At 38.9% G+C, this 16,397-nt stretch overlaps 1 protein-coding gene across 12 annotated transcripts in view; it reads left to right on the top strand.

The window, feature by feature from the left end:
- Nucleotides 1–16,397, top strand: part of ATP2B2 (ATPase plasma membrane Ca2+ transporting 2) — a 429,063-nt gene that overhangs the window by 362,021 nt on the left and 50,645 nt on the right. For all 12 annotated transcript variants that reach the window (XR_010072835.1, XM_063348415.1, XM_063348414.1 and 9 more), the window contains one exon: nt 15,685–15,926. Coding sequence is in view for 11 of the 12 variants with exons in the window: in XM_063348415.1 (XP_063204485.1) it covers nt 15,685–15,926 (242 nt within the window). In the remaining variant the exon portion in view is untranslated. The remainder of the gene's footprint in view (nt 1–15,684; nt 15,927–16,397) is intronic.

Here is a 16,397-nt window from a genome sequence, read left to right as displayed (position 1 = left end):
AAAAAGAACAAGTGGATTTGTATCAACTCACAAATCTCTGCGCCAGGTTTTACAGTTTGTGTTCTGCAATTTTAGGGGTACAGTAAGTTACTAAATGTATGATAAAAGGAGAAACGCAGGAAAATCTGCCTTGCAGTAAATCATGCAGAAAATGAATGCGTGATTTCCAGGGTGGCATCTCCCAACTCGGTAGGGTCAGTAAGGCTGACTTAGGAGCCAGGGAAGTTGAGGATAGTCCTGTAAGTCTTCTGTTGGCCGCTTTCAGCACATTAGTTTGGTGATGTAAATTTGTCAAACTTGTACATGCTCTTGTTTTTGAAGTGCTCAGGTGATGACGTGAAAATATTGTCTGGAGCGTCTCTGAGTCTCCAGCTAAATGGTGCGTTTGGTACATTTAAAATTAAAAATTTGATTTGATTGAAATTCGATTGAGCTGATTTCTAAAAAATCTGTGTGCTTTGTAAGAGTTTTTACTTCATAGGCAAAATTATTACCATTATAGGCAAATTTATCTCTTTATCTCAATTTCTGTATTTTGTTCCCAGAGTCTTATACAACTGCGTGATGTAGATATACATTACAGATGGGACCAGACAATGCAGGTCAAAGTCTCTTTCTATATATAAGCAAGACAATCATGACTAAAAAAATCCCCAACATTATTTTCTTTAAACATTTTTCGTAAAGTCCTTGGTAAGCATTTCCTCTGAATAAGCTAGGCAGGAATAAAACAACCTATAGCGTGCATAGTATTTACTGTGTAAATAATAATTATTAGAGATAATAGATCATGTAGTTAATTGTCTCTGCTTCTAGGAATGGTAATTAGCAGAGAGTTTTGATCTTCACACATCACTTCCCGTTGAAATTTTATGTAATAAGAGCTACAAATATAGCTTTTCTTACTAAATTAGCTACTGAGTTAATAATTGAAATAACTGTGTTTAGAAAAGCCTACTTGCATGTGTAAAGCATAGGACATGTTATTATCCCGCTCGTGCCCTTTCTGCCGTCAGGGTACAGGGGCTTTGTCTTGATAGCAAAAAGCTTTTTTTTTTTTTTTTTTTTTTAATAAAGTCTCCTGTTTCAGAGTTGTCTGTGAGGAGTGGAATGGGATCAGCTGCCCATAAAGCTTCTTGGCAGTTGTCTGTGGGATGGATTTACCTAAGCAAAGCGGGATTAGGAAGATGAGAGCGGGGCCCCGCAGTACATCTGCTGCTGACAGCGCGGTACTCGCTGGGGCGCTGCCGGTTGTCGTTAGTGGCCAGGCTGTTGGAGGCAAGGCAGGATTCCCCACAACACGGTAGAGAAGGTGAGAGAAATGCGCTCAGATGGAGCTGCTTCTTTCACTGAAGTTCTCATTGTACAGTAATAGTAAATGAACTTGGCCCTAGGAGGAGTGCAGCTCCCGACATCTCTTTTCCATAGTTCCAAGCATCCTTTTCTGCCAAAGAACGGGGTGACGGTCCTGCCTCAGCAACAAATGAACATAGGAGGAGAAGATGCATAAATGAAATAACCCTGCCATGTAGAATGTAGCATGACAGATTATTCCCATACTAGCTAAAAGTTTATGATAGAGTTAAATGATATTTCTTTATTTCCTTTCTCCATGTGGCGGAAAACATGTTAATTATAACCTTCTCCATACTGGCCTTCTTTGCTTTCACAGTTTGGTAACTGCAGATTCCATTTATTATTTATTATTCCCATTGGAATAAATAATTACTGCCAGATTATAAACAGGACTGACAGTCGCTTGGAAGGTTTTTGTTACCATAATATCATTTACCACATTAGCTTTTTATTTTTCCTGCTTGCTTGTATGAAAATGAGTAAATTAGATTTTTATCTTGCTATGATGCAACAACTGTTTTTCTTATTACCTTGCATAGGATTTTCTTGTACGTTATTTATCTTACTTTCGTGTTCATATTTTCCACTCCTCTTCCACTGGCGTAAGATGATTCACTTACAGGAATCGCTGCCAGCAGTTTCCAAATACACGTTGGTGAATGCAGGCTTTGGAAGTCACGTTTCCTGTAAGGTATTCCAAAGTGTTTTCATCTAGATATATAAATATTGCTTATTGTTGTCTGATCATTTTTAGGACCTAATTATTTTTTTTTAATATAAAGTATGTCGGCACAATGAATGATTTTAATGTGTAGTTCTCTTCGTGCCTGTGATACCCTCCCGAGTGAAAGCCGTCGCGCTTTGGAGCTGATTGACGTGTTAGGTAGAGTTTCGCCTTAACGCTTTGTAGGGGATGTGATCAGGGAGCACGTTTTCCTGATGGGAGCTTTTGTTTTTATGTGAGTGGGTGCAAACCACTTACTTCAGGCACATCTGTTTTAACGTAGGTTTTCTTCCTGTTCTCTATCATCAGGAACAAGAAGATAATAATTTCAAATACGATAATTTAGTACCGACTTTATAGAAAATGGTAGTGGTTTTATAATCAAACAAAGATACACAAAGAGGCTTATTAGAAAACAGTGCCATGGGTGAATCACCTCATAATGAAATATGACATTAATTTTCTTTCAGATATATGTTACATAAGTACATAATATATATTATGTAGCTTTAAGTAAGTTTTCTTTTTACTCTGAGAACTCCAATGTGTTTTATTCCTCTGAGGGGGAAAAAAAAAGAAAAACCCACCCCAACCTCCCTAAACTGGTAGAATGCCTGGAAGAGCACAGATCAGCAAGGAAGTGTTTGACAGCAAACGTCTTGCTAATTCCAGAGCAAAGAATGTGCAGGACTTACTTTACAGACTTGAAAAAGACTTTCAATTGCCTTGGCATTGCTATCCTTCGTCAATGAAATCGCACATAATAAGATTTATTATATTTCTTTTAATGTAAGCTACAATTTTTTTCTTTTCTTTTACGTCACAGCTGGTCCTAGAAAGGTGGTGTTAAATATACAGCAAGTAAAAACGGTGCTTCAAATTCTGGCTCCTGCTTTCTTCTGCAGGTAGCCCCCGCTACTGATTTTTTCTTTCAAGCCTCCAGTTTTCTCTTCCTGTGCGTGAAGCTCTTGGCTCCTCTGCGCCCCAGTCAATCATATTTCTGTGTTATTTACAAGTGAGGGTGGGAAGATATCCAAAAGCGATGGCCTTTCTGCTTTGAGAAGTGGTGCCAGATAAGCTGGAAAAATCTCTCGAATGGATGGGGTCTGAAGAACTGTAACCACAGATTCTGAGCAAACCGCAAGGGGCACCGACTTCTCAAAGGCATATGACTTTGACGGATCTGATTTCTCGGGGGCACATGACTTTGATGGACAGAAGGCAGAAAGCATCCGTTACATAAAATCCTTTTTCCAGCTGGAGTCTAGCAGAGGAAACGGAAAGTTTTCAAAGGAAAGGTTGCTAGAGTATTTTAACGCAGTCAAAGCTACACTGTTCCTTAGCATCATTGAAGAAATGACAGACCTGTTTTGGCAGACACCTTGCGTAGAAAAATTAAGCTTCTAGAAGGAAGTTTTAAAAATTTTGGGCAATTTGAATAAGCACTATTACAAACCTGTCTTAGGTGTGTAGGTGCAAACACAGAGCAAAAGAGTGTGGCTGGTTACAGGCGGGTCGTTATGGAGGCACTGGCACATCTCATCCATCCGAAATGATGAGTGAGTGTGCTGGGCGGCAGAGGTACCTCATCGTTCATAATACTGAATGAAAGTACTGAGCAAGTTAAAAGTTCCACTGCGTATTTCTTAAGCCGTTGTTATTTTCCTGTGCTTTCTACTTACGCAAGTGGGCAGGGAATTAAGTTACCTTATGCTTCACTCCAAAGGAGGAGGGTTGACAGTGCTCAGTGCTGCTCTGCTAGGACTGTATGTTCGTAAGAGGTGAGAGAGGAGTTTTTCTGGGAGAATTTTACGATAAAAAGGACAAGATGTTCACCCTCTCCATCATTCCTGTCCCCTTTCCTTCTGAATGAATAATGAGATAAAAATTGTCTGCGGTCTGGTATTCTGCCCAGCAAAAGCGTCGTTCTTAGCATCCTGACAAGGAGAGGGACTGGCCGAAGCACTGAATTTATAACACATCTCAAACGTTACCCTGCCAATCGTGAGAAAACATCCCTCAGAGAAAATATTAGATAAGTATTGCTCTAACATAGTATACACACTTGAGCTCATGTATTTGCCTCCCCCAAAAAAACCAAAACCAACTTATAAATAATTTCAGCTGATAGGCACTAATATCGATTTAAAGAGGAGTACGTTTTGTATGGTAGGAGAAATAGCTGCTGTTAGTGCTTTTAGAATCATTTAGAAATAGACGCTTGAAGAACCGTTGGCCTTACTCTGGAAATGAGGACTATTAACAGAGAAGATCTATAATTATGATGGGCTATAATCAGTAGCTTAAGTCAATGAAAAAACTTCCTTTTACGTTTCATGTGGTTAGATTTGCTTTGCACTTACTAAATTTAGCGCCTTAAACTATACAAATTATTTGTAATTGTGCTGCAACCAGAAAGGCAGTGAGTATTGAGATTGATTTTTGCTTTATCTGGAAAGATTTTCCGTCTTTCTAGAAACTGAGTTTTCCTATCTGAGATACATGTAGTGGAAAAGTAGGAAATCTGAAGTATTGGTAAGTTTTGTGCAAATGCAGACTGTATGCACAGATCAGCTACCTGTAAATACTATTTCTTTTGTTGAAATCCAGGCTTTTGGTGCGCATATGCAAAGGCCATGCATTTGCTGTTATTTCATGTGGTGATTAAACTCTTGTACACTGTGGTCATTATCCCAGCACACATTTTTCAGATAGTGGGGCTGTTTGGGCTTGGGGCTTTTTTCCCAATTCAGTAGCCTAAAATGATGATTTAATGTCTACAGTGCACTACAACATTTCCAGTTCCAATTAATAAAACGCACAGAGAAGGTTATGCGGATTAACGTGAGAGTCGGTCTGTTTAGATACGGTGGAATAGATGGTGTGGTTCCACAACTTTGTGGCTGAAATTCCCGTGGGTTGGCTAGTAGAAAGCATGCACAAGAAGCACTCCAGACTGCTGGTGGAGGCGTTCTTAAAAAAACGTGACTTTGATTAGAGTTAACTAGTTAATTAAAAGTGAGGAAGATTATGTAACTGTAATTTTGATGCTAACGTGCTCAGGAACATTGAATAAGGTTGTCAGAGGCAGCCTTGGTGAGGGAAAGTCTTGAGACGCTGGGGGGGAAAGTGCTGGTAGGTGACTAGGGTGTGTACTACAGTGACTCAAAGGACGTTTTCCAAACGTGCAGTTGCTGGTTAGGTCAGTGCTGGAACTAAAGAACATGTATCTCTGTTTCCTCAAATCTAAAAGATGAGGTTTCGGCCCTAAAATAGATGTATTAATGCTTTTAATGTTGGCAAAACCATGTAAATCCCTAGTATTGGTTCTGATTTGGAAATACACTTTTTAAACTGCAGGCGTTGCCTTGAAATTAAATTTTCACTACCTGATGAGCTCAGCGTTGTTCAGTTTGTCTCCTGTCTCAGTTTTCTGCATCTGCAGCACTCATTAAGCCAGTCTAACAACAGCACGCAGTAAACCCTCAGTTTAATAGATCCAAAACAAGGTAGCAGATGTTTGGGTTGTCATTACGGAGGTACCAATTACAATTCTGCAATTAAGTGCAATTTCTCTTTTGCACTTCAAGAAGAATGTTCAGCTTGTTTGTCATTCATGAAAATACAGCGAAATACAGCAAATATATGGGACAAATTATCAGAAAGTTATAAAATCATTAATCTGGTCTTAATTTTAATCAATTTGGTTTAGAAATGTCGCATTGCCACTCTGGTCTGTGTTCTAATGATATTGTTAATAGGGGAGAAACACGTGCTTCCTGCTGTCTTTACAGCTAGCTTTAACTGAAACCTCGTACTTAGACTATATTTAAAGTAAATTGGTTGTTAATTAAAGTAAGTTAATAACAATTACTATGTCTAATTATTTTGATTATATAGGTTACTTGTCAACAGTTCTTGTTGCTCTTAAACAAAGCCGTGATGGCACTAGTATAAATCTAACAATTGCCAGTGAATTCCCTGGGAATGTAACTGGAGATTTTTAGTGTCCAAATTTGGAAATGGAATACATTAATTTCAAAATTTGAGAGCCAGGTTTTCATTAAATAATAAGTTATAATGGAACATATGAATGGTTTTGATCAACAACAATAGGGAAGTCTCTACATACAGAGGAATAACATCTTATACTATAATAAATATGCCAAGACTCTTCTGGGAAACATGTGGAGAAAAATCTGCTTCTGTAAAATTCAGTTTAATCTAATCTGGAAACACCAAGGCTGGAGTGCCCTGATCGTATCTATGATTAATCAGTAGTGTCATAACAAGGCAGAGTTCATTCTTTGCGCTGTAATGTGGTGTATTAATGTACTTCTGTTTAAATTCAGCCATGAATTGTTGTCATTTTGAATTGAGGTTTTTTTAAATGATTTTTTTATATTAAAAGTCATCCAACCTTCTATTTTAATAATTTTAATCTTTAAATGTAGAGTATTTATTACAAAAAGAAAAAGCTTGATTTAGAGAACTGTAAAGGAGTAACTCGTGTGGCATGTCTTTTGATTATGAAGTCGCTAATAAGCTGTAACGTATAAATATGAGATACATGTCAGTGTTTGGTTCCTTAGAATAAGTATTGTTCAGTTACACGTGCAGGACTTTATGAAAAGCTACTATTAATTTTAAAAAGTTATCAGTTAATGTTTTCATAATTTGAGATCCAAAATCCTTGCTCTGGGCCCAATTAAATCAATTACGTAGATGAAAGTAGTTAAATTTAGCTTTCTTAACTACCTGAAATATGGCTTCTACGATAGCTGTCCCCCTTTTTCTCTGGTTGTGAAGCTGAAGGAAATAACTGGTTTTGTTCTAATTAGTTCTAACAAGTTCTTTGTATCTAGGAGTAATAGTCTCATGAATAGCGCAAAATGCTCATACGGGTCAACATTTTGCAGGTCTGAAAATTTACGCACTGACAAGGTAAATGTTTTGTCTGTCTTTTCAACTTGCATCCTCTGCTCTTGAGAGCGAACTGAAAAACTGATGAAGGACGGGCTAGAAAAGTGAGGTCGATGGAAACCTGGCGGAGCTGCTGGGTGTGGTGACAGCAAATCCAGCTGGAAGCCCGTCACTAATGGCGTGTCCAAGTGATCAGGGGGCCAGTACTCGATCACCTCGTTAATGATGTGGATGATGGGGCTGAGTGCCTGACAAGCAAGGTGGAGGTTGAGAAAACAGGGACTGGTCAGCCCGAAGAAGAGAAAGCTCATGGGGGACCTTATCAGTGTGTCTGAGTACCTGATGGGAGGGAGTAAAGACGATGGAGTCAGACTCTTCTCGGTGGTGCCCAGTGAAAGGCAACAAGGCAATGAGAGCAAATTGAAGCACAGGAATTTCCATTTAAACGTGAGAAAACATGTTTTACTGTGAGGGTGGTTGCCAGGAGAGGTTGTGGGGTCTCCCTCCCTGGAGGCGTTCAAAACCCGGCTGGACTGGAGCGACCTGCTGTAGTTGGACCCGCTTCGCCGGGCACTGGGCTTAGGTGGTCTCCCAAAAGAGGGAGGCTGGTGCCTGCCCGTCTCCACTGCTCTGTACTTCTGTGCAAGGTGTATACAGGACTGACACACGCATCTTCTACCTTTAGCCAGTGAGAAGAAGAAACAATTTTCACGTTTGCGGTAGTATTTTGTGGCCTCATCCTTTTATTATTCAAATGAATCAAAGATAAATTTGCCTTTCAAACCAAAAGGGTAATTTAATTATTGGCTATTAAAATTAAGGGCAAAGTACGAGCTCTCTTTGAATGTAAAAATAGGTAGCAGTCGATGAGAGAGGGAGTAGAGACTGTCACACCAGCCTTTCAGTCTGTTCTTCATGCATGATTTCATCTTCTTTCATAATCACTCTCGGGGGAGTTTATGGAGAGTATCGTTTTTCCCCTGTTCCTGTTATGTGAGCTGAAACAAGCGCGAGTCCGTATTCGCGGAGCCGCATCACTGCCGCTCTCTTCGCTTTGCCACGCTGATGGGAAGTGTCACTCTGATACATTACACAATTACAGCTGGCCCCTTTTTATATGCTTATTGCCTTGCTGTTATTTGAGGCAACAAGAGATGTTGAAAACCGCTGTTTTTATATAACGTTATATCTGAACAAGCTTGTATCCGTCTCAGGCGCAAGCAAGGAGAATTACATGGTACCGCAGCATTGCATTAGTTAAATAGACTGTTGCATCAGTTTCAGGTCTGTCTTAGATAATAGGAAAAAAATATTAAATAATTATCCTCCTAAAAATTAAATAATTAGCCTGCATCAGAGCTAATCTCATGCAGGAAGCCTGGATTTGAATATCCTCCAACTGTTGTGGTAGATCTGTTTATGCCGCTTGTACCTAATAACTGCGTTGTTCTGGCTGCTGTGCAAATATGTTGTTTCTTACACCCGATACGGTAATGAGTCAAAAATTCCTTTTATCAACTTCCTGGGAAATTTGAGCAGATCTGATGGTTAAATGGCTTTTGAATAACAAGACAGGGGCCTGTGCTGGGGCGCAGGGCCAGAGACACTGCTGTCGCTCGTCTGAGGACCTGCTTCGTGCCAGCTGCCGGGTGACGCGGGTCTGAGCAGTGGTGGGGAATCTCTTCTGCTGCTTCTCCATCGCTGCTCGTTTCTTGCTGAGACGCTGTAACTGAGCTCAGCAGGGCGTCCTGGCCAGCCTCGATCCATGAGGCATACGGAGGTTATCTTACGGCTTTAACAATTTGAACTGCCGGCAGGCTGGGGTCCCGACTTAGGCTTGACATGCGATATAAATGGACTTTTGAGGCTACGGTTTTGCTGTTGCTTGGAGGTCTAAATGCAGTAATTAAGGGGCTGTACAGTAGCTGGTTCGGTGAGAAGGCAGCCGCACTGGCCACTAGTATTAGTTAATAACTTACAAATGTATAAGTTTACCATTACACAATGTTTACATTTCTCATTGTAGTCTTCAGATTTTGTATCTCTTGTGAGTGCTGAAACATGTTTCCAGTGCTTTCCTCTTAGGTTGTCTAGATCTGGGATGTATCAGGCTGGCTAACAAATCAGTGCCTCTCAGTCAGGAGTTGGAGTAAGTTGCCTTGATTTTGATAGGCTTCTGGTGGTGGCTGCTGGTGCCTAGAGCGTAGACAGGGAGAACTTGCCGTGACTGACTTGGTGCACGTTTTCCCAGGAAATGGAGCTGCTGTGGGTATTGGGGTTTGGCGGATGATGGGAACCAAAAGGATTTACCTGGTGTAACCCCTTTTACAGTCTTTTCAGAATAGAAACATGGGACACACGTCAATTCAGGGCAGCAGTCGTGACATTTCAGGTATTTATTTATTTATGAGATCCATTTATTATTTCCCTCTCTACATACTCCTTTCTTTTAGAACTATTTTATGGTAGGGAGTACTGCTGACGTGCTTGATTACCAGTACACGTCTGTGTAAAAGCATTTTTTCCTCTTAATCCTGTTCCTTCCACTGATTTTGGATTCAAACATTCCATGTCCTCCTGTCTGTGCTGGAGATGTTAAGTGTGTACATCATGGAGGAAGTATTAAAAGAAAATGTGAGCGACTTGGTAATAAAGGGGGAATTTACTGAAAACGCTTCCCCTTCTCCCGTTACTTTCAGTTTGATTCTTCCTGTCTGATTGTTTTTCCTACAAAACATGCTCTTGATAATCCTCGAGCCCAAAATATACGCCACCATTAGAAGTGAATGTCTTCTTTTTTTTCCTCTGAGTCTGCTCTGTCAGAAACTCTCCACAATCAAATTCCTTGTTTAAGCCTATAACTTTATTATTTCAGATGAGCTGTATTAGCATTCCTCAAAACATATTGCATGCCACCCTACAATGTTTTTCTGGCTTCTCTACAGCACCGCGTAACACCATTACACAGCCTGTGAAACACAAATCTCTTATATTTAGAAAATATAGACAGTCTTTGTTACCGGAGCATGAACAGCATCTATTGAAGGGTTCACAAACATTCGTTGTTGTCTGGTTTAAAGCCAAATATACCATAGGCTTTGAAATTATGAATGTGTCATCATGGGACCCAAAAGATGATGCATTATGGAACAAACTGATTAAAGTTGGGACTTCAGAAGCTCACCACCCTTAAGGGACCTCTAGTTCTTTGGAATTGAAATGCTTTGCTTGAGCTTGAAGTGAAATAAAGGAAGAGATATGTGTCAGTTTAGCGTATAAAAAGTTTTAATCCTCTGAAGGTAAAAAGAAGATAAACTACTTTCTGATGAACAGGCATAAGTGAATGGGAACACCTATGTTAGTCTACTCAGCAGTGTGCATAAGAACTAAAAAAAAAATAAATCAAATCTTTAAACTTTTAAATGTTGGCCTTTAAATGCAGTGAGAGAGATCAGAATGGTACAAAAGGTTAACGCAGCCTGTTTCTTCGGATGCCAGACTGATTACACAACCAGCTCCAAGTTGTTAACTGGTTGGGTTTTTTTCAATCCCTTACGCTGACCCCAGGTCAGACTGTCTTTTGACTTCAATTTAACTGAAATTCAACAGCACTGTGCCTTGCATTGATGATTCTGGGTTGTAAAATAGCATATGTATTTTCAGAAAGTGTGTTGCTTTCTATGCTCTGTATTACACAGAGGTAACATTATTCATCATTAACATGAAAAACTACTTAAAATTCTATACAGTCTGAGGGCAAATTGTGCTCTTCCTCATCAGTCAAGTCAATAATACTACTCTAGATGTGTCCTCAGGGGCAGCAAAGATCAGAATCTGCACAAGATATAAAGAAAAGATGTAAAGAGAGAACTTTTATTCCTAACTAAAGACCTTAGGAAATTAAATTCATAACATTTTAACAGTATAGGGCTGATGCCAAGTGTCTGTAGTGAAATTTATCTTTAGGTTGACGTTTTGTTTTTCTTTGTTTTAATCGACAAAAAGATTTTTCAAGAATTCTAATAGAATGTTTGGAGTTTGGTTAATTAGCATTATCCTCGTCGTGCGTGTAATTAATACGCCAGTTGTGTTCTGCCCGGAAAGCCAGCAGTATGCTGTGCACTGGGATAGCGCTGAAAGTATAACGTGGGCAGAAGTTCAGTAAAACCAAGGGAAAGTTCCACAGTACACTTTGGGAAGAGAAAAGTCAGACAGGATTGTTAAGTAAGCTTTCTAAACAATAACTGAAAGTGGAAAAAAAATTTCTGAAAGAGAACCTTTGCGTGTCAAAATTGCAGCCTGTTTCCAGGCTGATGGCGTTTCTGTTGCGCTCTTCTGCAGGGCTGTGCGTTCCTGCGTAGTTGTGTGGAGCGGGGTACAGCTAGGAAACAATACATACTCTCACGATACGGCGTGAAGAACAAAACGGAAGATAAAGCAAATTTGTTGCCGGTTTTTGGCAACCGGAGTCCAGACCATAGCTGTGGTGAAGGGTCTGGGGGAGTGGGGGAATGGCAGAAAAAGCAGTGGTGCTGTTGAGCTTCTGGAGGTACCAGCACCCGGGGGAATCGTAAATGGAAGCCGGAACAGCTCGTGTCTAGGATTGCTGCTTTCTTACGCCCGGTCAACACGTCTTTTGAAACCGTTACCCATTTTGTAATTGAAAACTTTAATTAGTCAAACATAGTTCTAGATTCTTAATCCTTGGCTAAAAAGAACTCACCCCTTTCATTTTTAAGTTTTTCTCTAAGATAAACAGTAATTTCTAAATCTGTCTTGGTTTAGCTTGAAATAGTTGAATTAACTTGTATCTACAAAAAGCTGATCCATTTGATTATAAATTTAGTATGTTTTAGTCTTGCTTTAGATGGCTGCCATCAAACCCTTGACTCAAATCGTGTAACAAGGGAATGTCTCTCGATTTGATAGTACTATAGTTTTTTAGTAGTTCTCCTTTTTATGGATTGGGAATTAAAAAATAAAAATATTACATGGCTGGAACAGCGTTCATCCTTCTCAGTTAGTTTAAATTTTATATTTATTATAATTTAAACATTTTTATAAGGTTTAAATATACAGAGAAAATTCCTGCACATCCTGTTCTGTTTTCTCTTTTTTGAGTAAATAAAGGGAAAAAAATTCACAATTTAATTTAAGCAGTGTATTTTCCTCTCTCTGCCTATTGTGAATTGAGTTGAAATGGAGCGTTCGATACACATATAATATTCTAGCAAAGTGCATTTTTTATCTTAAGAAAATGGGTGTATTTACAGTCATCATTATTCAGAAGGAGTAGATCAATCTGTAGAACACAGGAGAATAACATAAAACAAATGAAGACTTCAGATAATATATGCCATTCTAAAATTTTAATTTGGAAAGACTGCTTGAATCTTCTTGCCTTGTCCTCTCTTCTCACATCAAAAGGGGCAATGAGGAAAATGAGCCTTCGTAAGTGTTATGGTAAAAATGGAAGCATTATAATTTCCTAATCAAATTTGAAAGGTTGGAGCACGTCATTAAGTTATGCCCACAGTTTTGTCTGTCGTCCTTCTTAACCCATTTTATTAGACAATTATTTTCCAGTGAAATAATTCTGAAAATTCCTTTTGTAATCCAAAGTCAGTATTAGGTCAATACAAGCTTTTGGGTCGGTATTTTTAAGCCTTAATAATACAGCTGTACTTTGACCTAGAAACCTATTTTGATTTGATAGTTGTAGCAACTTTTTTTTTTTTTAACATCTGTCTGCAGTTTGGTTTGCGTGCAAGTATTTGCTTACAATTGAAATATTATTACATAAATAATACAAAGGCTGGGAAGAAACATTTGAAAACTTTTTACAGGGATTGGTGGAAAGTAGTTGTTGGAGGAAGATATTGGATGAGTCTCTCTCTAGTAGCAGATTGTACAGTCCGTAGCCGTCTTGTGAGTAGCAAAAGCTCTTTCGTTGGGAAACGGAGCATTCCAAAAGACTAAGTTCCGGTTTGCAAATCACAGTTCAAAGGCTTTCTCTCATATGTTGTCAAAGAGCTTTCATTCTCCGAGGAGTCAGTGAAGTTGCTCCTAGTTAATTATTCAAAGTAACCCCTCTGGATTGTCCTTTTAATTGTTTTCCAGGTGACATAAACTGCAGATGTCAGCAGTAAATAAATTTAGACACAGCACAGCAGGAAGTTTGAAAAGCCAGCAGCTTCTGCAAAGGATTGTCAAGAACAATCTGCGAGGAGACTGGTTTTGGCATATAGGTTTTGAGCTGAAACAGTGCAGGAAAGGAAGCGCTCCTTGCCAGCTCTCACCACCATATGCTTTGTTATAATGCAACGTACAAAGAGTATGGAGGCAGCAGCTGCTCTGGAGAGAGGTGGCCACTTGTGAGATTTTGAAACCTTTCTGAAATGTCTGTTCATTTTCTTCTCGCTGGTATTTTTTCCCCTTGCTTACGTCTTTGCATTCAAAAGATATTCGCTAAAAGAAATCTATTTTTAGGCCACTGTAAGAAGAGGAGAGTGTGATCTACTTTTTGTGGAAATAAAAATAATTTTAGGAGGCCGCTAGCATTTGGGTTTCTGTCTGGTGAAATGAGGGTAGATTTTTATTTTCTCAATATCCATTCACACCAGGTCATGGTGAAAACATATGCATAAATTGACTATTGTCTTGGATTCTATGTCTCTGATGGAAAGAAATTGATGTCTTCCATTGGTTTCCGGTGTGCGTTCCCTAGCGGCTTGCTCACATTCCCACTTAAGTCAGTGTTGAGATTCACGGACTTCAGTGGCAGAGAGAAGCAAAGCATAGCTGCGGATTTAGATCTAAAATGGAAGGAGTTTGATTTGATGTGCACAGAGAAATCAGCCTTTCCGAGCATCACGACCCAGGCAGTGAAGTCAATTACTCTGGTGCCTTGAGAAACCTGAAGTTCTTGGCATGCCTCAGGAACTGTGTGCCAGCAATGTCATGAAAATGAACCTAATTTGTTTAAACAAAAGTGTGTTTTAAAGGGTATCTTTTGACTCCTAACAGATTTTCATATCCGCTGAATGTAACAATCCTTCCAGATACACATAACTACAAGCTCTTGGGTTTTAAATTAGGGATTCTTAAGTGAATTTGAGAATCCAGAGGGAAGTTACATCACAGTATAATGGGATTATAGCAGGGCAAATTTTTATACCGTATAATAAAATTAAAACATCTTATTAGCATTTTTGCTGAGTGTCAGTGTTTTACATTGACCCTGGAGTAATGCTAAAATGTCACAGAAATACAAATATGACCCATATAAATCAGTAAAAATGATGGTTCGTATAGAAGAAAGATGTTACAGTTCTTTTTGGAAGGATAATCTGTTCAAGACGGAGATTTCTAGATTATTAAGTATTGCTCCCCATAGATGCATCTCTGTGAAAAAGAAATGACATTAATCTGTCTGTCACCGGGTGTATATTTTCCTGGTGATAGAAAGAGGATTCTCGTGGAGAATCTGTGTTTATTTGCTTACTTCGGTTCTAGACCAGTCTATTAGTATCTATCTGACCTTCATTTTTTAAACTAGCTGCAATTGGAGGTTATCTGGAATACTTAACTTACTTGCTAATGCTTTCTTAAAGATCCCCTTTTCCCTTTTTGTGGCTGTTGCAAGAATTCAAATCTAAGTAGGATTACTGATTTGCAATTTTAATCACTCCCTACATTACCCCTCGTCCCACTGAGGGGCAATGTAGGGAATTCCATTTCCTTAGGAATCCCATTTCTGAAGTAGACTGGATTTTAAAGTCTATAGTGAAATTAAACATGGATTCTGAATATAGTCCTGCAGTCCTAATTCTGCAAAATGTGAGGCAAAAATTGGAGGTCACATTGAAAATGATGCCGTACAGTTGTGTCTTGAGTCAAATCAAAACCTGTTTTCAGTGCAAAATAAAGTTGTGAAAGGACTCGCCCTTCTTTTGCTTCCCGTAAGCTAGGGCTAAACTATACTTTAAGCAACACTTTGCTAATTCAACAGAGTACAAGAAAATGTAAGTTATCAAGAGTCTGTAGCTCATACGTGGGTTGCTTTAAGTCAGCGTGGGGTCTTGACAACACAGGAACTTTTTGTGGGGTTGTATTGCATCTCCGAGAAAGTTTGTAAATGAAATGTTTGTTTGTTTGTTTGTTTGTTCGTTTGGTGAGATTTACTGTTATGATTAGGTGCAGATCTATTTTTACATAAAAAATGCCTGGCAGGAAAAAAAAAAAGGAAAGATCTTTCTTTAAGTCACGGTTACAAGCATGAAAGTCAGCAAAACAATATAATGCTAAGCAAGCCAGAAAAGGAAATACTTGCTTTGTGACAAATGAGAATTAATTACTTTTAAACCTAAAGAACGCTATTTCATTTTTAATGATGTATTGCCTAACCGTCACAAGCTATTCAACTGCCAATAGCTAATTCCAAAGAAAAGAAATGCAAGAGAGCAAATGGAGCTGTTTGTCTGGAGAAATTTTCCTCTTTGTGAGTCTGTTAAAGCTCTAGGGGTTTTTTGCTGGCTTTTAAAAATCGGAAGTCACATGATTGTACACTGAGAGTTTCAGATCTTGAACTGTACGCTGTAACTTTGTTGTTAATTGTTCAGAAGGCACTGTATACTGCTTATCATTAGAGCAATTAATATCTCGTATTTTCTTCTCTCCAGCCACCAGAGAAGGAGGGTGGCCTGCCTCGCCAGGTGGGCAATAAGACGGAGTGTGGCCTCTTGGGATTTGTCCTGGATTTGAAGCAGGATTATGAGCCTGTTCGGAACCTCATCCCTGAGGAGAAACTCTATAAAGTTTACACGTTCAACTCTGTCAGAAAGTCAATGAGTACTGTCATTAAAATGCCAGACGGTAGCTTCCGAATGTACAGCAAAGGAGCTTCTGAAATTGTTCTGAAGAAGTAAGTTCAATGGGTTAGTTCCTGTGTTTTTCCAAAATGCAAAACATCCTAACACTAAGAAGACAAACATGGGAATTTCGGTATTTGGAATGTGCTACTTACGGTAGAAATACGATACACTTTAATAGAATAAGCTGTTACTGTTCTTTTCTCATTTTTTTTCAAGTGCCCACTCTTGCAAAACTGGCTTGTTTTTCTTATCGTTGGCTAGCCAAAGAATTGGGTCTACATTCGGGAGTTTACAAATGGATTCGTTACGTTCAACCCATTTGGAAAATAAGGATTTTTCAGTTTCATTGTAATTTGTCAGCTCATTAATTACATGGGTATTGAGGAAATAATGGATGAAGGGCTCTTGCTGTCGCTGTAATAAGTTACAAACAAATTGTCTCTGATATTTCAGTAGTGAATCTTCTTGTTTAATCTAGAAGTTTACACCAAAAATTTAAAACTTGCCATCAAAAAAAGAAA

This window comes from Chroicocephalus ridibundus, chromosome 10 (assembly GCF_963924245.1).
Source record: "Chroicocephalus ridibundus chromosome 10, bChrRid1.1, whole genome shotgun sequence".
Lineage (NCBI taxonomy): Eukaryota > Metazoa > Chordata > Aves > Charadriiformes > Laridae > Chroicocephalus > Chroicocephalus ridibundus.
Note: the sequence above shows the minus strand (reverse complement) of the source record. Positions and strands in the feature narration are given on the sequence as shown.